At 35.5% G+C, this 27647-nt stretch overlaps 1 protein-coding gene across 1 annotated transcript in view; it reads right to left on the bottom strand.

Moving 5' to 3' along the window:
- LOC111058114 (uridine-cytidine kinase-like 1) overlaps positions 1–27647 on the bottom strand; it is a 105197-nt gene that overhangs the window by 26042 nt on the left and 51508 nt on the right. Inside the window, exons 4-5 of the mRNA XM_039429473.1 lie at positions 20319–20425; positions 5034–5368 (exon numbers count right to left, since the gene is read on the bottom strand). Coding sequence (XP_039285407.1) covers positions 5034–5368; positions 20319–20425 — 442 coding nt within the window. The remainder of the gene's footprint in view (positions 1–5033; positions 5369–20318; positions 20426–27647) is intronic.

The raw sequence follows: 27647 nt of genomic DNA, 5'->3' as shown, positions 1-27647 counted from the left end.
AGATCATTAGTTTTCTGCTGTAGATGACCTATTTCTTTGTGATTTTTACTTAATGTATCATGTAGCCTATCTCTTTTATTTCCTGCTTTGTACTAACCTGCTCTAGTCTTATGTTAGCAAATTCTTGCTTCATCTCATCAAACCTAGCATCTTGTCTGTCAAACTTAGCATTTTGTTCTTCAAACCTAGCATTTTGATCTTGTTTCAAATTATCAATCTTAGCATTTTGCTCATCAAACCTTTGTGTTAAAAACGCTATAAGATTTAGATCATTTTTAGCTCCTACCATACTTGTTTCATTTGATATTTCTACTACTTCCTCTTGAATTGTTACATTTGAAACGTTTTCACTTACAGCTTCTCTATCGTTTGAGCCATTGTTTAAGGTTAGGTCTAAATCTTGAGATTCTTCATCTACATTTTGAATGTTTTCACTGGATAAAACTTCATTATTTTTATTGTTCTCCATCTTGCTACTGCTTAAAAAATATTTACTCATTAGAACCTGATTGCTCTCGAATCGACTCCCCACTCAGCAGCATTCCCCCATTCACAATCTATCAAGATATTCTAGCCTACTAATAATATCTATAACTAGGGATTTTATGTTTGGTAATGTCCCACCAGATTGTACCATTTACCGTGCTACCAAAATTGAAATCTACACTTCACAGATGATCTACAACATCAATAAATTTTATAAAAACATTCAGATGTCGAACAAACTTCTTCAATTTCAAGAGGAAAAGATAAATCGACAAGCAAAGCCTTCAACCATTTTGAGAGAAGAACCTGAACATTCCAAGTGACGCCTTAAACACGTCATCAATTGCCAACCTCACGAATAGAGAATACAAGGGTACAGATTCAGGAGACATTATGGGGTATTTAGGTGGCGGTTACAAACGGGATATTTAAGATTTGAGTGAGTTATGAATAAGGAAAGGTGTAGCTTATGAATTGATAGAAAAGAGGAGATTTAAAATTAGAAATCAAAAAAGAATTAGACTAAAATTGGAGAAAGGAATTGTAGAATTGAACTTGAATGGAATACATTTTTCATTTTTATTGAACATTTAATATATATATATATTATATATATATATATATATATATATATATATATATATATATATATAGCTGTGAAATTTGAAAGTAGATTGGATCAGTTGGTAAGATTGGGTCAGTTGGATTAGTTTGGGTCACTTGGGATAGTTGGATGAGATTGTGATCAACAATCACAAAACAAAGCAAAATATAATATTGGTATAATATTTCAAACCAAACTAACCCAACTGACCCAATCTTTCCAACTGACCCAATCTACTTCCTTCCTTGCTCCCACTTTAAATAGTACTCAATATCCCTTCTCTCATTTCCCTCAACGTTAAACACCATGCTACAATTTCATCCTAACTTTGCTTGCAATTACTGGTTCCAACAAATTCATTTTCATTCCAAAAAACTCTCCAAATACATTAGTCATGTTGAATTCCTCTCCACCTGCAAACTTCTTCAAATACCTCCAAATGGTTTATCAATACAACTCCCACTATCTGGTCTTTCTCCCCAATTCCACCCACCTTTGTTCCAATTCCAACATCAGATTTCACTGCAGTTTCTTGATATTGTTCATGAATAGTACACTCTATCTGTCAACTCCCATCTCGGTCAACTTATGTCTTTTGTCAAACTGATTAATCTTCACAATGATCCTTCCCTATCCAATATTTGTGATGAAATCCTCAAAAAATCATTGTTCTTAAAAATTCATTGAATCCCTCACTCCAACCTCCAACCTCACACCCCAAGAGTTCAAATCCATCAAAGACCTTCGCTCTGACCCCAATATTTTCATCACCAAAGCTGGCAAAAGCTCAACTGTAGTCTTACTGAACACCACAGATTACATCAATGAAGCCAACCGGCAACTCACCAACCCTGAACAGTATCAACTCCTGCCTTCTGACCTTACTCCACAAATCCAAAAGAAAGTCTTCAAATTTCTGATGCAATACGGTCCATCTGAAGGCCTCTCGGACTCAGACATCAACATCCTTTCGCCAGACACTCCCAACACACCACACTTCTATCTTCTTCCAAAAATTCATAAAGAAGGCAATCCTGGTCGTCCCATTGTTTCAAGCATAAATAGCTCAACTGAACGAATCTCTGCCCTTGTTGATTTCCACCTCCAACCCATTGTTGCCTCCTTACCCTCTCATATCAGAGACTCCTTCCACTTCATAGATATCCTAAGAAACACAACCCTTCCAACTGACCAACAACTCCTTCTTGTTACCATTGATGTAGCCTCCCTCTACACTTCCATCCCCCATTCTGAAGGCTTAAAATCCCTTGAGCATTTCCTTTCCTCACGACCCACACCCTCCACCCCTTCAACCTCCTTCCTAGTTAATATTGCCAAACTGGTGCTCACAAGCAATGCCTCAAGGTTTAAAGATGAATATTATCTTCAAACCCAGGGTACAGCGATGGGCACCAGGATGGCACCATCCTATGCAAACCTATTCATGGGCCTCCTTGAACAAGATTTCCTTTCCAAACAAACCCTATCCCCCCTGATATGACTCCATCTCATTGACAACATATTCCTCATATGGCCTCATGTACATGATACCCTCTCCCACTTCCTCAATCAACCCAACTCCAACTACTCTGTCTCCTTCACCTGGAATATTTCTGAATCCTCCATCAACTTCCTAGATGTCAATGTAATCCTTTCCAACTCAAATACCTTATCCACCAATACTTTCACCAAATCTACCCACACTCAACAGTTCCTACACTTTGAGAGTTGCCATCCCTACCAGATCAAAAGATCCTTCCCACGTTCCCTCTCAATCCGAGGCCAAAAAATTTGCAGTGATCCCCACCATCTTGACCAGTACCTCAAAAAACTCCACCAATCCCTCCTGAAATGTAACTATCCTGAAAGGTTATTACAGAAACAAATCTCCTCCAAAACTGGCACTAATCCAGCCACAAAAAATTCCCAAATCCCACAAACTCCAAAGCTCTGTACCACCTACTTCCCTGGAATTGAAAACCTCAAACCTGTCCTTAAAGATCTGTTCCATGTCGTCTCCTCCAATCCCTCTACCAAACACCTTTTCCAGCAACCTCCCAACCTCAAGAAAATTCTCAGTAAAAACAAATCACTCACCTCTGATGAAATCCCAACTCCACCTGGTACCCTACCTTGCAAAAGCCCCCACTGTAAAACCTGTCCTATCACTGATTCTTCCATCTCCTTTACCAGTCCTATCACCAACTACACCCACCAAATCCATCAATCCAGTAATTGCATCTCCAAAAATTGCATCTACCTCCTTTCCTGCAACTTCTGTCCTGCCTTCTACATAGGTGAAACCACCACTGCCCTAAACCTCCGGATCAACAATCACAGGGCTTCCTTTAAAAATAATACTTCCCTACCTATCCCTACCCATGGCTCTGAGCACAACAAGAACTTTGACCAATGCTTCAAAGTCAAAGTCCTTGCCACCCTCCCTCCTGCAGCCCCCTCCATAGATGTCAAGACGAAAGAATTGGCTTTTATTTGGGTGCTTGGAGCTGCTTCCAGTCCTGGTCTCAACAGACAGCAATAGTACCATAGCTACCAACTGTTTAATCAAATTGAAATAAATTTCATCATATAATAATAAATTTCACAGCTATCAAATATAAATTCCATTCAAGTTCAATTCTACAATTCCTTTCTCCAATTTTAGTCTAATTCTTTTCTGATTTCTAATTTTAAATCTCCTCTTTTCTATCAATTCATAAGCTACACCTTTCCTTATTCATAACTCACTCAAATATTAAATATCCCGTTTGTAACCGCCACCTAAATACCCCATAATGTCTCCTGAATCTGTACCCTTTTTCTCTCCATCCGTCTGCACCGTGTAATCTGTGGTTTCTGCTGCTACAATTGAGGCTCCGTGCGTACTCTGTGGTCACACAACCGTTGGATTCAAAACTGCAGTCTTCTCGGTTGAGAAAGGAGACACAGTCTCCGAAAATTTCCCCCATTTCTAATGTAAGTTTTCAAGTGTTTTCAATCTATTTATATCGTGTCTCCTTAACAGATGTCTCTGTAACAGAAGACACTTTAAAGTTTGTAATATAAATTAAAACAGGAGACACAAGACATAAATAGATTGAAAACACTTAGAAACTTACATAGAAACGGAAATTTTCGGAAACTGAGTTTCCTTCCTCAACCGAGCATTGAGTGGGTAGCCTACAGTTTGATTTCAAACTTGATTTGACAGTTTGATTTCAAACTGTAGACTACCCACTCACTGCTCAGTTGAGGAAGGAAACTCAATTTCCGAAAATTTCCGTTTCTAATGCAAGTTTCTAAGTGTTTTCAATCTATTTATGTCTTGTGTCTCCTGTTTTAATTTATATTATATACATATATATTTTTTTTATATGAACGGCCAGTAGCCAACTTAATTGAATCAAGACTGTAAATAGGAAGTTGAATGATAAGAGCATGTCAAATCCCATAATCTCAACATAATAGCCGTAAAGGTTTGATGTATTTTTCATGCCAGCGGACAAGCCTAAAAACTCTCTTCATAAAATCTGAATTATTTTAAGTGGGCTATGACATTGTTTTGGAGCTTCTCATTAGTTTGGAAGCACTGCCCTCAAAGTCATTCCTGTCTTGAATTTGGGGAAAAGGTATTGTTACTATTGGGCAAGTCTGGTTTGTAAGGTAGTTGATCGAAATTATCCCATTTGATTTGCTGGAGAAGCTGTTTGATTGCACCAGGACTGGGAGGCCGAGTTGTCATGCATCACAAAAATTCCGAAAGTCATTTCAATTGACGTCTTTCATTTTCCGAGACCATTCACGCACATCATCACTCATAACGTTTCCTGTGTGAAATTGAATCATTCTTCGTTAGATTTATGCTGAACTATTGCTTGCAAAAACTAATAACGGTACCTGACTAGCACTTGGCGGGGGAGAGTCATGTTTGTGGGTCTATAACTCGACAACAATTGAGGATCTGGCCTCACAGATCATAGAGCCTTTGGTGGGAATGACAAGCTGTTCAGCTGTGTGAAGGTCACCCCCCCCCCATACTCGTCTGTGTGTTACGATATGTGATCGAGGGTTGAAAAACATGACCCTCGTACTGAAAGATGTACTTACAGTTCTGTTTTCTCGTGAATGAGTACAGAAATTGTAAATTGGAACTTCCACCTTTTTGCCTTCTTTCAACCTGCCGAGTGTTTCTTTGAGAAGTTCAAAATCAAAAGCATCTGGATGATCGAAGTTGTACTCGTTCTGGCGAGCCAATTGGTGCTGCTTCTCGTTTAATACCTGAATCGAAAACAGACAAGCCCATTATTTACGATTAAATCAAAATCAAGAAGTACACATAAATAACAAAAATTTAGAAGCAATAAATTCATGAGGCTTGAAATATCTGCCTCATACCTTAAAAATATAATAGGGTTCAAAAAATATGCTGCTATAGATTTATTTGTGTTGAAGAAATGAGACGGGGCCGCCGAAAACAATGGATGGACAGGTAGAAGTTCTAGTGACCCTTCAGTGGTCGCCTATTGTTATTGAATTTTGACATTTTCGTGGTCTATTTTTAAAGTTTCCATTCCGAGGAATATATTGGTAGACCAGTGTGGTTACTTAAAGGCACTTTCAGCTGGAAACCAGTGGTAGCATACAGTGATTGGATAAACACACACATACTACTATCGATGATAAGTACAAATTTAGTCGAACGTACGTGGTGTGTAAGTAAAGCCCATATAGATTTTTGGGCGTACATTTGTTTGCCGTCCTTATAAATTCTATGAAATTGAATGGGACTTGAGCTACACATAATACACGAATACATATGTTTGTCAAGTTGTGTTCGATTTAATAGAATTTAACAATCAATTTAATAGAAAAAGGACGCCAAAAAATCGCATCAATAAAATACGTTCAATAAGTATCGTATTGTATGTAACTGAAGTTAGTCTGTATACAGCTGTAAGCAAGTTGAGTTTCATTAAATGAACCACTGCGAATAATACAATAATTACAAGTACTTGATAACTGATTCACATTCAATAATTGCAGAAAATACAAGTAACAGATGTAAGTAAGGTGCAAAGTAATAGATGAGTTGGTGCTACCAGCTAGAATTACCTTCAAGAAACCACACGGGGCCACTAATGGCCACTAAAAGGGTAATGAAGCGGAATCAGAGGACAATGAAGTATGCTAGTCGAGAGTTAGAGGATGCACCTTTTTGGAACAATAGCCCAGTGCACAGGTAGCGCGGCCCCGTCACCTTTCTTTTACCCATTTATTTAGTCTTCATTCAGGTCCCAGTAGCCCAGTCAATAAAGGTTTTTTCGCCACACTTGGATGTAATGAGCTGGTTTACGTGCGTCATATGGAGGCCGAAAGTGATTGTTTTCCGACCAGGCCGGTAAAACTTTACAGCCCTAGGGCTGTAAAATGACCTTGAATAACAGCTGATCGTGTCCGATCTCACAAAAATCATAGAGAGATAATCTCATAATGACTGTAATAATCTATATAATTATGTATCGTGAATCGCGGTATTATGTCTATAATAATATATTTTATAAATTACTGTTTCATAATTTAATATTTATTATTGTGTTTTTGATATCAAACAATAGAATACGATGATATATCTCCATAGCCTCAACAATATAATGTTGGCTACATTGTCCATTGTCAGAAAGTTACGTATCGCAAGTCTTTAAAAGTGAAGAATCGAATTTGAAATCAAAGTACAATAATTGTATCAATATTTAAAAGTGAGGTAGAGTAATAATTGTTTCTTTTTTATTATCGAATTCCACTTCTTAATGCAATACAATCAACAATAATAATAGGAAAATACAGCAGAGATCTAAAGTTTAAGGTAAGCCTACTGGTGAAACTCAGCCTTGACTAAAAAATTCCTAGTAATTTTTCCGTAATTCATTATTAAAACTTTTAGATAATTTTTCTTCAATATCAAACCATATAGAGAAAACATTAGGCCCACTCAAGATTGAATCTTCGAATGTTTTCTCTATGATTTAACTATTTTCAGAGCAATATTTTGTTGTGAAAATGCCGGCAAACCGACTTCAAGTTTGCCGCTATAGGCTACACTATATTATAGTAGCCTACATACGTTACCTGACTTACAGGCCTATTCGATCAAAAGATGCAATGGCCGAGAGTGTAAAGGCGTGTACTCAAAAGCTCAAAGCTCAGTGAATAACAAACATGATCTAGGTTCGAACCTCGGTCAGTGACATTTTTTTTTGTCGATGAATTTCGACTTTTATTAGCTATTTTTTATATTAGTTACCGTAATTTAAATTTCAATCAATTTTTTAGATATATTTTGAGACAAAACTGTGAAATATGCAATTATATTAATTTTTTAATCACATTATTTCAAAATAGTAATAAAAATTCTATTCATCCATCTATCCATGAGATATTGCACCAGGCGCAAAGTGCGAGCTATAAAAATTCAAACAATTATTCGAAATATTAATAGTATAAAAATATTGTCACTATTGTAAATTATTAATTAGTAATATTGAAATTAATTGACAGTGAAAGTTGTCATAACCAAGATTCAAACTATCAAAATAGGCTGTTTGAATTTTATTTATTTATTAATTTCTTATATATTGGGAAGTTTTTTTTTGGTGTGGCGAAAAATAGCGTTCGCACCATGGGCAAAAATGTATTTCCGGCTCTCAATCTTTTCTAGTCCTCGGCCTACGGCCTCGGACTTAAAAACCGATTTCGAGCCGGAAATATCTCATTTTCGGCCCTAGGTGCGAAATATACTATTACGATCCGAAAATTAAATAAAAGCTGAATCTCTCACCATCGATAGAACCCTCCCAGAGGGACATTCTCTCAAAAGTCCCAAGAAATCCCCTTGGAGCTTTCCCCCCTAGCCTCCCTCAAAGTTGAAAAATGCAGGAAATCATGGGAAATCAAATATCTCAATAACCATTGATCGGGAAGAGTTCTATTATATGTCATTCGATTCCTTACATTATGGACTACAATATTAGTTATATTCATTTTTTCATTAAATTAACAGTTTTCTTGATAAAATGATATATATATATATATATATATATATAATATATATATATATATATATATATGTAAAAATTTAGGGGGTTTGCGATTTGTTTTTTTTCTTCGATTAACTTCGAAAAAAGTAATTTTAAAGGAAAATGAGCCAAATAATTAATGTAGCCACTTTCATTTTGAACCCATTGATGTATATTGTTATGTATTTGCGATTCGATTTGACGCCGTGGAAGGGGAAACAGCCAACGCGGTACAGCGCCGCTGACTCGTATAATGTAATTGTATAATGTATAGTGTAATTCATGGAAAGGTATAATTGAATCATGGAGAAATATATTTTTCCTACAGTTACCTTGAAAAGTGGGCATTCCTGCACTGATTACAGAACGCAAAGAATCACTTTTCCGCTCTAGTGCGGGAAAAAATTTTTCTGCACTCCAGATTTGCAACATGGCAACGCAAAATACTTAGTAGGTTATATGGAGCAACAGTGCAGCAAAATGAAAATGAAGTTGGTAAGAGTGACTGCTGTGGCTGCTATAGTGAGCAGAGGTGCAACGAAGCACAACGAGCACCTTATTATTCATTTCGTTATTATATCTAATTAAATAAATGCATGTATCTTGGTTTAAGTGCAGTAGCATATACTTATATTTATTTTTTGTAAAGTTTTTTGTATTTTGTTTTTGGCAAATAAATTATATATTATAATGAAGGACAACGAGGACAGCGACAGCACAGTGCCACATTCAGCACACAGCCGCCTCTTCATTCAAACACTACTACATTATTCAATTTGACAATAAATTAAGGTTTTTATTAATAATAAAATTACACAGAAAAACATTTGATGGATTTCAGGCAATTTTACCCATAATTACCCACTTTTCATATTCAATGGTAACTGTAGGAAAAATTAAATGTGAAATACGTGCGCAAAGTTCCTCTGCTGCACTCAACAAACCATTCCGCCCGAGCCGTAGGCGAGGTAAACGTTTCTTTCGGTGCAGCAAACTGTTACTTTGCGCACTAGTTGCACAAATAACTATTCTTCTTCTTTTTTTTATTCTTCTTCTTCTTCTTCTTCTTCATGTAAATGTGTGCCAAGTTTTTTCGTGTTCGGATATGGCGTATAGGAGCGTAAGCTCCTAAGGCTACTTTCACACGATAGGAGACGTTCAACTTGAACACTGAACAGTGTTCACGTTTTTTTGTCGAAGTACATTGAGTCAAATCGTGTCTTTCACATGGTGACTCCTATCCAGGAACCTCGTTTTGTCACGTCTTTTCCCCTCGAGGCAAGCAGAGGCAAGATCTAACAACTACGCCGACGTTTGCTCAAAGTATGACTCATCACTTTTTCTCAAAGTCTAACTTCCTTAAAAATATAGATAGAAGATTTCTGATTTCGGATTTGGATTCAGCGACCCCAAATTCTACAAAGCGTAAGTCCCGTTTTCGAAAATATCCGAAAACAAGGAAGTTATGGCTGTTTTTAAAAAGCTTTCTATTATCATATAATTATACGGTAAAAACGAACAGGTACTGTACTATACAGTACGTAAGTACTGTAGCTCTTATAATACAACTTACACTGTATTCGTGTAGGGAATTTGGTAGGATATTTATCTTGATTTCTGAAAATACCCCAAAATAAGGGAGTAAGATAACTTTGAAAAACCAAAGTTTTCCTGCCGATTGAAGAAACATTAAAAATTAGTCTAAGACATATTATGTCTTAGACTAAAAACGTGTAACAAATATCAGATCACTTTTCAAGCTATCAAGCTTTTCATAAATTTATTTGTCTCCTCATGGCAGAAGGTTTGCGCCCAACGTTTTCACTTAAACATTTCTGTGATTAAATTGTGATAGAGCACATTATCGTATTTAGTCCAGGCGCTGGCTTACATTGAGCATACATGAGAGAGGCAGAGAATTTGACTCCGGATTATTGTTAGGGGGTCTTTAGTGTATATGAAACTCGATGTCGTCACGTCCCAGGGTGGTCGACAGCTTGGGGGGGAGGGGGGTAAGTTGTGAAAAACGCGCGTTTATAAAATCGCCTGTCCTGCAGTTACTATTCATGATACAGCTTTTAATTTTTTCTCAATATTATGTACACATAACTGGCTTTCAATGTGGTCCTATACATTTCTGCGATAGACCGCATAGTTTTTCCGTAAAAAAATAAAATATCTCGAAAAATGTATTTTTTTATTATGGACTTTTTGTTATTGCTGGGATATTCAAGTAATTAGCCGACTTAGAGAAAAAGGCTCCCAATAAACGTTGTAGGCCGTTTCTTGCTGAATCCAATGATATATAAAGTTTGGGGGTTACGATCATAGATGCGGCGGTGGGAGTGGGATAAGTAGCACTGTTACACTGCGGCGCGGTCCTCCCCCATGATTAATGCGCGTAATGGCCTGTCTATCGCATCGCTCCTACTAGTCTATGCATTCAAATTATGTATTTCAGGAACGCTATCTTATGTATTTTCGGTCGCTGAACACGATTTTTCAACTCTCAAGCCTTAATAATTGATAATTCTCATCATAATATACTAATTATGGTCAAAATTACAAACTTCATCTCATTCTGCAAGGAAACTAAGAAATGACTATTTGAAATAAACGAAACTTGGGTTTCAAGAAATATATTAGGATAGAATAAAGATAATATTTATATATGTTTATGTTCTATTGTTTTCATCTCAAATTGATTTATTGTGATGCGCTGCAGGCTAAATTATATTATTAATTGCACACTGGCCACGCTTACTTGATATTATAGTGGTCAGTTAATTTCCAAGAAATATTTGTGGAATTTCTTAGTTCTTCATGGTGAAAATGGAATTCATCATTCATTCATTATCATAATGATTATGTTTAGTATGAAAATGTTAATCTTTCGTGAATCTTCAATTTGTCGTGAACTTTTGAGAAATTATATCCAATATAATAATAGATATGTGTCAAATCAAAATGAAATGAAAATTCGAATATTCATTCATATTATTTATAACAGTATTATTATAATGATATTTCACTAACTTTTGATTGATTCATCCATTATGGTATTCCCGTTCAGACTGTTTTGAAATGGTAATAAGTTATTCAGTATCAAAATTTGGGATTCGAATAGTTTTGGGCCATGCCTGTTATTCTTTCCCAAACATATTTATATGATTTGTAATTTTATCCACAAATGAATGAATGAATGTATGTATTCCTGCACGTAGCTAACGTATGGATTATTCCTTTATAGATTCTTGCATGTGACATTAATAAATCTATGCCACAGATTTAGAAATCAAGTCTCGATGGTTTGGAGAGCATATTATTGGAGTGATTCTTTTACTCTGTTGCTTCTAATATGTTCACTACCTTTGTTTGATTTTAGACCATAGACATGAAAAGCTATGTCCACCTGTATCACTCCATCTTTATTGAGAATTTTCATAACTCTTCTCATCACAAAGTTTCCATAATCTTGCAGCGTATTGAAGTTTTGAAAAGTGAAGTAGGAGTTGAATTCAGGAGAGCCATGTTATCATTATGCGAATTTGTCAACGATATTCAGGGATTTAGTCAAACCCACAACTAGTTTCACTTACAATTTCATGGGCCAAGTGAGATTAAGAGTTTTTTTCAAATATCCATCAGATGTTGACAGAGATTGCGGTTATTGTAGAAATGCATGCTGCACTAAAACGTCAATGCTGAATTATCTTTAAACAGCTACCTAGTAAAAATACAGAGATCAGATTTTTTTGTTCTAGAATTAACTAAGACTAGGATTTTTGTTTGATTGCATCGTGGAGAATGAAAGAACTCTGTTTCATTTTATAAGTGAGAATACACTTTTACAATTTGCCACAACTATGTTCAGATAAAAATCGTTGGAGACCGAATAACTATTTATTTCTATACGTTCAAAAGAGAATCACACACTTCTTCACTTGCTTCCAGACCATTGATAACATTATGCAGCTTCTGTTGTCCATCAGAGTCTTGAAGAAAAATGTTATGTTCTCTTGAGAAGATTATGCTTCTGGAAATCATTCTCATCTCTCATTATTCTTGTTTTACTTCATTAGATGACTTTCTTCACAATCTCCAGTGATATCCATAATGATGTCAACATACTTGAACAGAATATCTTTGATGGAAGATTTATTTATATAGTAGCAGCCATTTTAGGAAAGCCTTTGAAGAACTAGCTATTCCAATCACTCAGTTATGGATGATCGAATGAGGGTTTGCTCCAAAGCATGATCGGTTGTCACATTTATCAAATTTTCAAGGTTTCATTTGACAGAGAGTCAATGTATTGACTGTATAGAGTTAATGTTTCCTTATTGGAAATTATTTTCTACTTCTATGGGTATTTTTTTATATTTTCTAGATATAACACAGACTTTATAACATAGTTTGTGTGATTGAATGAAAAAAGTATGGGATCTTTTCTCGTACAGTTTCTATGTGCAATACCAGAGTCCTTCCTTATGAGCATGAAAACAATTTAAGATAATTTAAACTATGTTACAATAATCAGTCATAAATTTCAAGTAGTCATTGATTTTGATTCTAAAAAAACTCCACAAATAGCTCCTGACTTCTTTCAAATATACTTTGACAATCTCTCATATTTGAACCGTTCATGAGTCCTTGTAGTTGTTTCATTGAATTGATTGCTTGCTCTCACACCTTAACTATACTGATCTCCCCTCAAAAGATTTCCAACAGAATTCTCTCCAAATATTTCAAATTCAACAAAGATATCTCTCATTCCACTTTCATTCAAGTACCACCCCAAGACAATCAGTCAAACTCAGCCAGATGAAAAGTATCTATTCGTAGATATAAGTTACAGAAATCAGTTGATAAAGCTGCGTTTACACCAAAGATATTAACAAAATGTTAATAACTTAATCTTTATAGATTCTATTAGATTGAACGGAACTTGGCAAACACATATGTCCATCATATGTATGATAAGTTATGTTCAATCTAATAGAATCTATAAAGATTAAGTTATATTAACATCTCCTTAATAACTTTGGTGTAAACGCAGCTTTAGAGTTGTATTTCCTTTGTAATCAAATATTTAGTCATATCACATGAGAGTAATTGGCATTATTTGTGCTTCAACTGTAAATTCATATTAAGAAAATATTTTACTCCTGTTACACGGTGCTCTATATGGGGTAGCCTATATTATTTGTTTAACTTACTCCATTACTTGACTTTTGCAATTCCAAAGTGATCATTGAACTAAATCGAATAATTATTCTCTCTTAATGGAATATCAGTTTTTTATCGACTGAGAAACACATATAGGATTCCTAACAGGATGGTTTATCATTACAATGTAATCATAAATAATGATAATGAGATGAAGTTTGTAATTTTGACCATAATTAGTATATTATGATGAGAATTATCAATTATTAAGGCTTGAGAGTTGAAAAATCGTGTTCAGCGACCGAAAATACATAAGATAGCGTTCCTGAAATACATAATTTGAATGCATAGACTAGTAGGAGCGATGCGATAGACAGGCCATTACGCGCATTAATCATGGGGGAGGACCGCGCCGCAGTGTAACAGTGCTACTTATCCCCCTCCCACCGCCGCATCTATGATCGTAACCCCCAAACTATATATATCATTGGATTCAGCAAGAAACGGCCTACAACGTTTATTGGGAGCCTTTTTCTCTAAGTCGGCTAATTACTTGAATATTCTAGAAATAACAAAAAGTCCATAATAAAAAAATACATTTTTCGAGATATTTTATTTTTTTACGGAAAAACTATGCGGTCTATCGCAAAAATGTAAAGGACCACATTGAAAGCCAGTTATGTGTACATAATATTGAGAAAAAATTAAAAGCTGTACTATGAATAGTAACTGCAGGACAGGCGATTTTATAAACGCGCGTTTTTTACAACTTACCCCCCTCCCCCCCAAGCTGTCGACCACCCTGGGACGTGACGACATCGAGTTTCATATACACTAAAGACCCCCTAACAATAATCCGAAGTCAAATTCTCTGCCTCTCTCATGTATGCTCAATGTAAGCCAGCGCCTGGACTAATTGATCTTCTAAATCCAGTTACATGTACATCGATTTTCGTAAAATTGATTTTCTACCGTTCCTATAAATTCTAAGAATTCTATGAATTCTTTATACAGGTTCAGCACAACTTCTTAAATAACATTATGTTTGCTTCAACAGAATTCATAAGGACAACAGAACATCTAACAACAAAAAAACGCTTTCTGAGTAACTGGTTTTAACAAAGCATGGCTTCACGAAATACAGTACGATAATTTAGAATAGTTGGTACAATGGTTATGCTTTTCGCATTATGGCTGCACTGTGCTTGCTCACTCACTTCTCCAGTTGACACTTGTTGACTTGTCAGTTGTTTACTTGACTTGACTTTGACACCTGTCATTACGCGATGTCTCAGTTTGATGTGGAGCTGTTGATAACTGCAGTTTGCAACCGACCTACTCTTTGGGATAAAAGTCTTGACATCTACAAGGACCGGAATGAAGTCACCAAAAGTTGGATGGAAGTTAAAAAGAAATAGTCAATAATTGCTGGTAATTTAAAGTGATATTCAACGATTTGAACCTGATAAATTGGATTGTTGAATGACAACTGAAATTTAGTGAATTTTACTGTACAACATTCCTTTTCCTCCTATTTTATTGGGTGATGAGTGGAGATGATTTATGATTTCATATTTGGATTCATCTTTTCATAGTTCAATATTTTTTTGGAAAACTAGAACTTTTAAAAATTGAAAATGTTTATGTTTAAACTTCTCAGGTGTTCAAAAACTTCTTGAAACCTTTGCCTGTCCCTTTGTGAGGCAGGAGTATTATTATCTTAGTACGTTTACTATATAATCATATGATAATGGAAAGCTATATTAAAAACAGCTATAACCCCCTTTTTTTCGGGTATTTTTGAAAATGGGACTTACGCTTTAAAGAATTTGGGGTCGCTGAATCCAAATCCGAAATCAGAAATCTTCTATCTATATTTTTAAGGAAGTTAGACTTTGAGAAAAAGTGATGATTCATACTTTGAGCAAACGTCGGTGTAGTTGTTAGATCTGTCAGCTTTTTTGTAAGATCCCCATGTGAAAGTACAGGAGAGCTGCAAAATATGAAATATGATCTTCAGTAATATGATCTTCCAGGAGCGAGGTCTCTGCCGTGTGAAACTGGCCTAATATGTAAGCTAGGGGCGCAGCTCATACATTCATGCGGGCTCAGACACAGAGAAGAAATTCCTTCTCCTTGGCTCAGCTCAACACATTCTGAGCGCTATCGGTAGAACCAGTTTTTCTATTTCCTTCTCCTGTTTCTCACTCGGCTATTGGTCTGATGGGATTCGATCATTTGCAACAAACTACAAATCGCTTCTACCAAATAGGATTCAACTATTTGCGACAAACTACAAAACTTTTCTACCTAAAATAGGATTCGAGCATTTGCGACAAGCTACAAAAAATTTTCTATCAAATGGGAATCGACTGTTTGAGAGTCGGTCAGATGGGAAAATCAAATCTTCGACCTTTTGCGACAGTTGAGATTTTCGGCCAAATGGGATTACTATTAAAACTTTTCGATCATTTGGGATTTGACCATTTGGGAAAGTAAAAGTTTCAATTCTATCATTTGGGATTCTTCAATTTTCGATCTTTTGCGACAAAATAATAATTTCGACCAAATGGGAATCGGTCATTTGGCATGCTACTAAACTTGAACTTTCCCAAATGGTTGAATCCCAAATGATCAAAAAGTTTTAATAGTAATCCCATTTGGCTGAAAATCTCAGCTGTCGCAAAAGGTCGAAGATTTGATTTTCCCATCTGACCGATTCTCAAACAGTCGAATCCTATTTGATAGAAAAATGTTGTAGTTCGTCACAAATGATTGAATCTCATCGGCTAGATGGGATTCGACCATATGGGAAAGTATACTTTCGACCTTTTGGGATTCGACTATTTGTGACAAACTACACAACTCTTCTACCTAATAGGATTTGACCATTTGCGACGAACTACAACATTTTTCTATCAAATGGGATTTGACTGTTTGAGAATCGGTCAGATGGGACAATCAAATCTTCAACCTTTTGCGACAGCTGAGATTTTCGGCCAAGTGGGATTACTATTAAAACTTTTCGATCATTTGGGATTCGACCATTTTGGAAAGTACAAGTTTCAATTCTACCATTTGGGATCCTTCAATTTTCGATATTTTGTGACAAAATTATAATTTCGACCAAATTGGAATCGGTCATTTAGCATGCCACTCACTTCTCCAGTTGACACTTGTTGACTTGTCAGTTGTTTACTTGACTTGACTTTGACACCTGTCATTACGCGATGTCTCAGTTTGATGTGGAGCTGTTGATAACTGCAGTTTGCAACCGACCTACTCTTGGGATAAAAGTCTTGACATCTACAAGGACCGGAATGAAGTCACCAAAAGTTGGATGGAAGTTAAAAAGAAATAGTCAATAATTGCTGGTAATTTAAAGTGATATTCAACGATTTGAACCTGATAAATTGGATTGTTGAATGACAACTGAAATTTAGTGAATTTTACTGTACAACATTCCTTTTCCTCCTATTTTATTGGGTGATGAGTGGAGATGATTTATGATTTCATATTTGGATTCATCTTTTCATAGTTCAATATTTTTTTGGAAAACTAGAACTTTTAAAAATTGAAAATGTTTATGTTTAAACTTCTCAGGTGTTCAAAAACTTCTTGAAACCTTTGCCTGTCCCTTTGTGAGGCAGGAGTATTATTATCTTAGTACGTTTATTATATAATCATATGATAATGGAAAGCTATATTAAAAACAGCTATAACTCCTTTTTTTCGGGTATTTTTGAAAATGGGACTAACGCTTTAAAGAATTTGGGGTCGCTGAATCCAAATCTAAAATCAGAAATCTTCTATCTATATTTTTAAGGAAGTTAGACTTTGAAAAAAGGGATGATTCATACTTTGAGCAAACGTCGGTGTAGTTGTTAGATCTGTCAGCTTTTTTGTAAGATCCCCATGTGAAAGTACAGGAGAGCTGCAAAATATGAAATATGATCTTCAGTAATATGATCTTCCAGGAGCGAGGTCTCTGCCGTGTGAAACTGGCCTAATATGTAAGCTAGGGGCGCAGCTCATACATTCATGCGGGCTCAGACACAGAGAAGAAACTCAGCTTGGCTCAGCTCAACACATTCTGAGCGCTATCGGTAGAACCAGTTTTTCTATTTCCTTCTCCTGTTTCTCACTCGGCTATTGGTCTGATGGGATTCGATCATTTGCAACAAACTACAAATCGCTTCTACCAAATAGGATTCAACTATTTGCGACAAACTACAAAACTTTTCTACCTAAATAGGATTCGAGCATTTGCGACAAGCTACAAAATTTTTCTATCAAATGGGAATCGACTGTTTGAGAGTCGGTCAGATGGGAAAATCAAATCTTCGACCTTTTGCGACAGTTGAGATTTTCGGCCAAATGGGATTACTATTAAAACTTTTCGATCATTGGGATTTGACCATTTGGGAAAGTAAAAGTTTCAATTCTATCATTTGGGATTCTTCAATTTTCGATCTTTTGCGACAAAATAATAATTTCGACCAAATGGGAATCGGTCATTTGGCATGCTACTAAACTTGAACTTTCCCAAATGGTTGAATCCCAAATGATCAAAACGTTTTAATAGTAATCCCATTTGGCTGAAAATCTCAGCTGTCGCAAAAGGTCGAAGATTTGATTTTCCCATCTGACCGATTCTCAAACAGTCGAATCCTATTTGATAGAAAAATGTTGTAGTTCGTTACAAATGATTGAATCTCATCGGCTAGATGGGATTCGACCATATGGGAAAGTATACTTTCGACCTTTTGGGATTCGACTATTTGTGACAAACTACACAACTCTTCTACCTAATAGGATTTGACCATTTGCGACGAACTACAACATTTTTCTATCAAATGGGATTTGACTGTTTGAGAATCGGTCAGATGGGACAATCAAATCTTCAACCTTTTGCGACAGCTGAGATTTTCGGCCAAGTGGGATTACTATTAAAACTTTTCGATCATTTGGGATTCGACCATTTTGGAAAGTACAAGTTTCAATTCTACCATTTGGGATCCTTCAATTTTCGATATTTTGTGACAAAATTATAATTTCGACCAAATTGGAATCGGTCATTTAGCATGCCACCCACATATATACATTTATTATATTATGTTATAGTATGTATATTTTATCGGTTGCAAACAATATCTTTGTCTGTCATAGAATGCATGATTAAGCACATATATAACAAGAAAATGATGAGTTAATTATCAAATTTCATTCAAAACATAGACAGTAATATGATGAACGTAATGTAATAGTGGCATTATAATTAATACACGTTGAAAATTATTGATTTCCTGAACTGGCAATGAAAGCTGAATAAATTGCTGTAATCAAATTGGTTAAATCTCAAACATTTTAGTATTTCGAATTTAGAGAACTAAAAAGAGTAAATTTAGTTTCAGCGCAAGTCAAAACAATAGACAAAATTGGTTGTTTCGATCGCCATAGTGTAAATAAGATGCAACTTAGAAATCAGTACTATTTTACTGTTTACTGTTTACGCTGTACCGCTTCGGCTGTTTCCCCTTCCACAGCGTCAAATCGAATCACTAATAAATAACAATATACATCAATGGATTCGCAATGAAAGTGGCTACATTAATTATTTGACTCATTTTTCTTTAAAATTACTTTCTTTGAAGTTAATCGGAGGAAACAAAAAATCAAATCAAAAAACCCCTAAATTTTAACATATATATTATTTCATCTAGGAAACTGTTCGATTTATTGAGGAAATGGATATGACTAATATTTTAGTCCATAATAAAACAAATCGAATGAAATATGACAGATTTTTTTCAATCAATGGTTCCAGAGATAATTGATTTCCTGTTTGCTGTTTACTATGGCAAAGCGAGTCAGCCGCGCCATACCGTGTCAACAGTTTCTCCTTCCACGGTGACAAATCGAATCACAAAAACATAACAATATACATCAATGTGTTTGCAATGAAAGTGGCTAAATTAATTATTCATCTCATTTTTCTTTAAAATCATTTGCTTCGAAGTTAATCAAAGAAAACAAAAAAATCAAATCACAAACCCCGCAAATTTTTAGATATATATTATTTTATCAAGAAAACTGTTCATTTTATTGAAAACATGAATATAACTTATAGTGTAGTCCATAATGTAACGAATCGAATGACGTATAATAGAGCTCTTTCCGATCAATGGTTACAGAGATAATTATTGATTTTCTGTGACTACCTGCATTTTTCATGTTAAAGGGGGCTGGGGGGGGGGACGCTCCAGGGGGGATTTCTTGGGACTTTTGGGAGAATGACCCTCTGAGAGGGTTCTATCGATGGTGAGAGATTCAGCTTTTATTTAATTTTCGGATCGAAACTGTTTTTTTTTTTTTTACCTTCATTGACTGGGCTACAGTAATTATGAATAAGTTTGGTTGATTCAATGTTGAGTGTTACGTTGTTTATAAAGAGAATATTTTTAGATTTCATTTTCCTGTTCTGTACATGAAAACTAAATATAATTTACCATCCATTTGATTGTAATAAGGTTTTCATTATGTTATGTTTCAATGGTTACAACATTATTACACTCAAATAAAATAGAAGAAAGAAATCGATTGCTCACGTAATTTACCATTCACACAGAGTTACAAATTTGAATTAGATGAAATTTGCTGAAACTTTTAATGTAAATTCTCTTCAACAGTCTGTGAGTGAGTCTTGTCTCTTGTGTGCTGGAATACTTTCATATGTTTCATCTTTTTATTCTCAATTTTTAAATTTTAATAATTCATTTTCAAACTATTTTACTTACTGTCACTTAATAGTTGTAACATATGTTTTTTTAGTTTCAAGTTGTAAGATTTCAACAGCAATTTCTTTTACCAAACATGTAATGACTATTCAACATGTTCAATCCTAAAGAACCATGTTTTAATCATTTGCAAGCAGTTGTCTGTTGGCTGTTTGTTTGAATCTGAGACATAATTAAACACCAGTTCACCTTATAGAAAGAGTCCATGCTAAGCAACGTCACCCACGGTATATTTAGAGCTTCTATTATTTTTGTGGCAACTGTCGTCTTACCGGATGCACTTCCTCCGCAGATTCCTATAAAAATATATAAACAATTTATGGTTTTTTGATAAAAAATAATGTAGTCACTCCGTTTATTCTAAAAGTGACCAATAAATCAATAAATAAGTATAAGAACATCATTTTCCACACGTTAAGGGATATACCACAATAATACTGACAGGCATTTGATCTGATTAATAGATAATTTTTCGACAATAAAATTTCAATTGACAACTAAAGCAATCTGGAGACCATTCCGTCAGAAAGCTCTTTATAATCTAAGATTAGAAATCTACTACATAGAACCTTTAACACAACATCTTACTTTGCAAGTTTAGTGGAACAGGAGTTCTAATTTTGTGTGACTTTAGAATAGATTAGAGTTCTTTATTTACGTATGTTATAATATACTGGCTTATAATTATACACTAATTTACATTAAATGACAGTTTTGTTAATTATTCAACAAATTTTACAAAGAATGAATAATTAATTTATGAGAATGAAGATTGAATGCAATTTGAATAGCAATAATAAATTATTGTGATGCGACTACATATAGTGATGTCCATGTTAATGGCAGTGTATAATTGACAATACTGTTGCTGTCCTTTTCTATCATACAACAAAACAGATAGCGCTATCTCTCTTTAGCTTTGCAATGTTGTCAGTTTGCCAGAATATTTTATTATTACTTTTGACAGTGACTGTACAAAAGTAAACAATTCATTATCAGTCGCCATTTTTTTCTTCATTCTATCAAAATACTTGAGTACACAAGTCATATTATTGATTTAAAATGTATTTTTGGAACAATGAAATAATTTTTAGACATTACCGTATGAGAAACACAAATTAAAATACCTGAAATGACATTTTAAGAGTTGATAACTAACCATCCTAGACTTCATCCATGCTTCAGTTAGCCTACACGTATAGGTTAGACCTATTTGTACCGGTATAAATAATATTGAAAAGTTATTTCAGAACTATTTCCATTGAAATTACTTATTTTAAATAGGATTTCTTTTTTTATTATTTTAAAAATAGATTGGAATAGAATATCTACCTAACATAGGACTCAATTTCCAATTTTCTCAAGTCTTGGCTTCTTGTCAACAGAGTTGTATCATCTGCAAAAACATACAGATTCTCAATGGGAACCGACCCTGCAACATCATTCACATAGATCAAGAACAACAAGGGGCCCAGAATAGAACCCTGAGGGACCCCAGAAACAATTAATTTAGGCTTTGATCGTGTGAATTTTATTTTATTTTTAGTTTCATGTTGAATCTCTGTGACTTGATACCTGTTTGTCATATACGAATCCATCCATTTCAATGCAGAGCCCCCAAAACCATGAAGTCTGAGTTTATTCATCAACAGATCTACATTTACACAGTCAAAAGCCTTGGAGAGGTCGGCAAAACAAGTGATTACCGCCTCTCCCGACTCAATCGCATCAATACAGTAGTTGAGAAAATCTATTAGTAACAATTTGGTAGACTTAGATCTGTGGAAACCATATTGCTTATTACAAAGAATGTCGTTATCCTCCAGGTAATCTTTAAGCTGATTACAAATGACTCTCTCCAATATCTTAGAAATAACCGGAAGTAGAGAGATTGGCCGATAGTTATTCAAATCAGTTTTGTCCCCACTTTTAAAAAGAGGTTTGAGTCTTGCTGGTTTACAGCCATCAGGACAAATTCCTTGTTTTATTGAAGAATTTATCAAGTGTAACAAAGGCGATACTATTTCTTCTACACAGAATTTTACTACCTTCATACTAATTCCATCCAAACCATATGAAGATTTTTGCGAAAACTTAGAGATTATGTGTTTGAGGGTGGATTCATCAATTTCAACAAAATTCAATATTCTTTGTACTTCAGGCTCTTTCAAACTTTGTGCCCTCTTTCCACCCTCTATTCTATCACTAATTGATTCTGCAATGTTACTATTTTTAATCACTTTTACTCCAAATTAATTTCGGTGGCAGACGACTGTATGCCTTAACCCTGTCCTGAGCCGCGCCAATTCTCTTCAACTGGAGTTGCACTGGCAAATGATCAGGAAAAATCTGTGGAACAACAATGAACCCATCCTAAAATGTTATGCTATCTTTAGAAATTGCAACCAAATCGATCACCGATGCTCCCATACTTCCTATGAACGTGTAAATGCCATCTGTATCACCCTTTACTCGCCCATTTAAAACAATTAATTCAAAGTCATCACATAGTTCGAGAAATTTTTGTCCTCTACTATTTGATATCTTATCTTTTGATTTTCTGTTTAAGGACAGATTGACTAGCGAAGACGATTCTTCGTTAAAAAATATCTCATCAGATAATTCTTGTTTCTCGCCTATCCTAACATTTGAATCCCCTATAAGAATCAAGTTGGGTATTTCACTCCCATAAATTGAATCACTTAAGTATTAAACTCATTCGTCCAGTCACTACAATTGAGTAAATCGGCAAAATATTAACGCTCTCCTTATCGGTTAATTCCAATCTAATCACATCTACTCTATTAATCTTACTAAAACTAATGTAACTAGACACTTCAGGAATTTTATTTATTGCCCATAGCATACCTCCACTCGCCCTACCGAACCGTGAAGTCCTGACTGCATACACCCATCTCATTTCAAAATTTAAAAAAAATTACCAAAATAATCTACTTCTATTTCTGTCACAAATGTCTCTGTAAAATAAAAATATCTTGCTCATTCATAAAACTAAAAAAATTACTGTCCTTGACTTTTGCTTTCAACCCATTAACATTAATGTAGACAATATTTATTACCTTGACCGCTTCAGTATCTAAGTTCTCTTCCACTGATGGCAGCCCTCCCTAATGTTGTGCTGTGTCCTCCTGAGGCTGGTCGTCACGACGCCGATTTCCTCTCTTTGCAATTTCTTCCACTTTGGCTCCAAAATCGTAGCGTAGTAGTCGCTTCAATGCTTCTGTCCCATTCTCTCCTGCACTCATCACCAGCCTTTCCTCTTCACACCAGAACAATTTGAGGTTCAGTTTATTAATCATTAGAAAATCATGACCCATCCAAACGTTTTTCCTACCGGTCACACTCTCCACTTCCCTTTTCAAAGACAGCAGCTTACTCCTTTTCATACGGGTTAAACTTGTAAAGTCTCGTTGCACAACGTAAGCGGTATTTTTAAGTTTCTTCACATTCTTGAATATTTCTGCTGTCTTCGTCTCTTGGCAGGTGAGCAATAATCACTGAGCTCGAACGGCCTAGCAAATGTGCACGGTTTATTTGTATCTCGTGAGTAATTCCCAGTATCTCCATGCAAAAAGATTTGACCTGCCCCAAACAATTTTCCTTTTGTATGTTTTGAAAACCTCTGAATATCAGATTGTTCCTACGCGATCTCCCCTCCAGTTCATTTAATTTTTGAGTCAGTCTCTTTACTTTACTATTCAATGCCTTGCTTTTGTTTTCCAACGTCTCAACTTTAGTACTCAACACTTGAACATCTTCCTTCGATGCCACTGAAGCTAATTTACTATCCAATAACGCACCAAACATTTCCATCAACTGTTCCACGGTCATATTGCCTACTTGCTTGTCCGACATATTTTGTCCTCGTTTACTGGCACTTTGTGTTGTTCCCGGTGATTCACGCGAGCGTTTTTTTGTTTTGTCACTCATAAAACAGAATTACTATTCACTAAGTATAATATAAATTATAACTTTGAGCATAACCTAGCTTGAAAACTATTTGCGAGAGTAACAGTATTATTCAATGCCACTATCACTCCGATAACGGAGTGCACCATAAACACGTCTGCTCTCTACCGTGTCTCAACTCCAACTCCGACTTGTGGCAGGTGATAGAGCTTATCAATGACTATTATAAGTATTAATTTGATCAAAATCGTTTGAGCCATTTTCGAGAAAAACGCAAAAAACCCTGTTTTTTACAACATTTTTGCCATTTTATCCGCCATATTGAATTGCATTAGATCGAAATTGTTCGTGTCAGATCTTTATATTGTAAGGACCTCAAGTTCCAAATTTCAAGTCATTCCGTTGATTTGGAGATGAGATGTCGTGTGTGTGTGTGTATGTGTGTGTATGTGTGTGTGTGTGTATGTGTGTGTATGTGTGTGTGTGTGTGTGTGTGTGTGTGTGTGGTGTGTGTGTGTGTGTTGGAACAAGGTATAATACGGGGAGACAATCAAGTATACACAGCACATTAAGGGGAGGTGTGTACACTAAGGGGAGACCCCGTAGTGTCACTGCTCAATTTTAGTAAAAATCACTTCTACATGCTTAAAACCATGTAAAAACGTAATAAAAAAAAATCTCCCCATTTGTTAGTACTCCACCTGATTGGGATACACTCCAGTTTCCAAAATTGCCACCACGTTGTGCTACGATCGCTAATACACACTTACACAAAACTCATTTACGGATTGAGCATACAATGCGGGGTACTTGCATATCCCTGCATATCTCCATTGTCTCCTTCACTGTTCGAAGTAACTGGTTTGCTATGGGGCTTGCCGTGAATTTATGAATCAGCAACTCATCTCCTTTTTCGTTCAGACTCATTGAGTCACAGCTTAGCGAATTCATAGTTTATTTTTCTGTTCATTCACTTGAGACATGAGAAGGGAGCGAGGAAACATGCTGCCAGAATGTATTGTGGTACTGATCTTTTAGTTATTTGGTACAAATAGTCTGAAAATGATTCTTCACAGAAAAATACCCTCTGCTAACCTTACAGTGTTAAAAATACCTGTTTTTTTCTCCATATAACTCAAAAACCTTTCATAGTGAAAAAATCCAGAACTGTTTTCAAGAGAATAAAATCCTCTACAATTCAACGCCAAATTAGGTTCATCACAATCAATGGTGACTTGGTAACACAATTTCCCGAGAATTTTCCGCATTGAATTTGGGTTATTGCTAGAATGATGCGAATGGGAGGCTTGTTAAGATTCAAGAATAGCACGTCAGTAAGTTTATATTCTTGAACAGGCTTCACTGAGAATTCACTTACTGTTTCAGAGAAGCGGATGCCTCAAACTTTGCTAACCTAACATTGTATCTCAAGATCAGGATAGCCTATGATAAAATGAAATTTGTCTCTTAGTTTCTCTCCATATTGACATTTTCTTCTGTGTCTGCCAATCCTTGCAAAAACTCTCTTTAAACCTTGGATTGAATATTTTACTTGTGTACGGCATGCTCACTTTTTGTGAAAAGACGTTGTTCCGGAGAAAAGATTTAGTAATCATACCCTGCACAAAAAAAAAAAATAGTAGTCACAACACCTTTTCCAATTTTATTTGAGAAAGTAAAAAGTTAATTTGAGAAAGTATCAATTGTATTTGAGAATAGTCACTTGTAATTGAGAGAATGTCAGATGTAGCCTAAATGAGAATAGTCAATTGTATTTAGGAAGTCATCACACATGTAATTGAGAGTAGTGAATTGTATTTGAGAAATCGTCAAATGTAAATGAGAAGATATCATATCATGAGCAGACATTTGAAAATGAGAAAATTTTCCAATTGACATGTCGTGACTCTTCTGTAGCCTACAGTAAAGGTTTGATTTGAGCAGGAAAGGATACTGTACTACGTACACAGTATTCCATAGGCTTTGTATGTGTGAAATAATTATTTTCAATTGTGAAATAATTATTTCCCCTGTACTGTTCACGAATGATTAATGAGAATCATTTTATGTATGTATTGGCAACACGACTTTTGTCTCCAAACATTTGAACTTGATGAAGATCAAATTCTCTATGTTCACGGCGCAATTGAACTTTACATCAATCAATTGAATCTCTTGATCAAGCAATTCGGTAACTCTCCAATGGATTTTGGGGCTCAAAAATATTTTTTTATTAAAAACTAAACGTTTCATTTGAATAAAATATATTATCATATTATTTTTATGAGTACGTTATGGAAAATAAAAGTATTGGTTTTTAAAATCATTCCCCAATTACAACTGACAACTTTTCGATTTCAAATCGTATGTCCTCAAATTAGGAGTTGATAGTGAGCTGTTGAACGGAGCGGTCGCAGAATTGTTTTGCTCTCTTATCTCAGTTTCCGGACGGGTCGTGCTTAATCGGTTCATTTAGTGCATGTTTAACCTAAAACGTTCTTTCGTAATAAATTGAATTATCGATTTGTTATTTATTTGTGAAATTGTTTTCAAGTGAATCGAAATATTCAAGTTTAAATTAATAAAAACAGTATCCACCAGCGGTAGTGCTAAAAAGAGACCTAGAGCTAAAAGTTCTTTCGTAATAAATTGAATTATCAATTGTTTTTTATTTGTGAAATTGTTCTCAAGTGAATCGAAATATTCGAAGCTGAATGAATAAGAACAGTATCTAACAATACTTTTCACCGGACGATAGTGCTAAGAAGAGTCCTCGTGCTAAAAGTCGCCTGAGCTCGAAGAGATGGAACAGAAAAAGCGTGCTCCAGACCCAAGTGTTAAAGCTTCCGGTAATGTGAACTCAGACTTATTGAATCACTATTTGACCGTTTTGAAAAGCGGTTTAGTAAGGCTATGGATGAAAAACTCGCGCTGCTAGCTACAAAGGTGGATTTAAATGGTCTAATTGAAAAAGTGAATAAACTCTCTGTCGAGAATTAACAGTTAAGAAATCAGATTGTTGCTCAAAAAATTCAGAATAATCTCATAATCAGGAAGATGGAAAATTTTGAAACAGATCGAGAAGGAACAATATAATTTTTCGCGGGCTGAAATATGAATGTGCAACAGTGGATTACGTGAGAACTGTCAAAGACTTTTGTGTGAGTCATTTGGGGGCACGAGCAGGTACCTGGGTTAATCGAGCACATGCATGGGCAAGAAAATAGATAACGGGCCAATCATTGCGCATTTTCCGGACGATCAGGACATCCATTTCATCACGAGAAACAGTAGGAAGCTGAAGGGTACACAGTTTGTGATTCATAAAGACTTTGCTTTCGACACAAGAAAACGACGATCAAAGCTTTTCCTGGTGCTTGGCGAGTTGAAGAAACAAGTTCCGGGAGTGAGAGGAGAGTATCGGTTGAAGTGGATCGTTTAATCGTGAATAGTCGGGTTTTCACGCTGGATGAGGAGAATGGACTGGTCTCGGAGGGAGAGGATGGGCTGCAGAAGATCGGGAGCATGTTCGATGAGAGTGTGATGCGGGCCGTGAGCGGGAGCATGTGTGATGAGGAGGAGTGAGGC

This window comes from Nilaparvata lugens, chromosome 5 (genome assembly GCF_014356525.2).
Source record: "Nilaparvata lugens isolate BPH chromosome 5, ASM1435652v1, whole genome shotgun sequence".
Classification (NCBI taxonomy): domain Eukaryota; kingdom Metazoa; phylum Arthropoda; class Insecta; order Hemiptera; family Delphacidae; genus Nilaparvata; species Nilaparvata lugens.
This window is presented reverse-complemented; position numbering and strand designations above follow the sequence as displayed.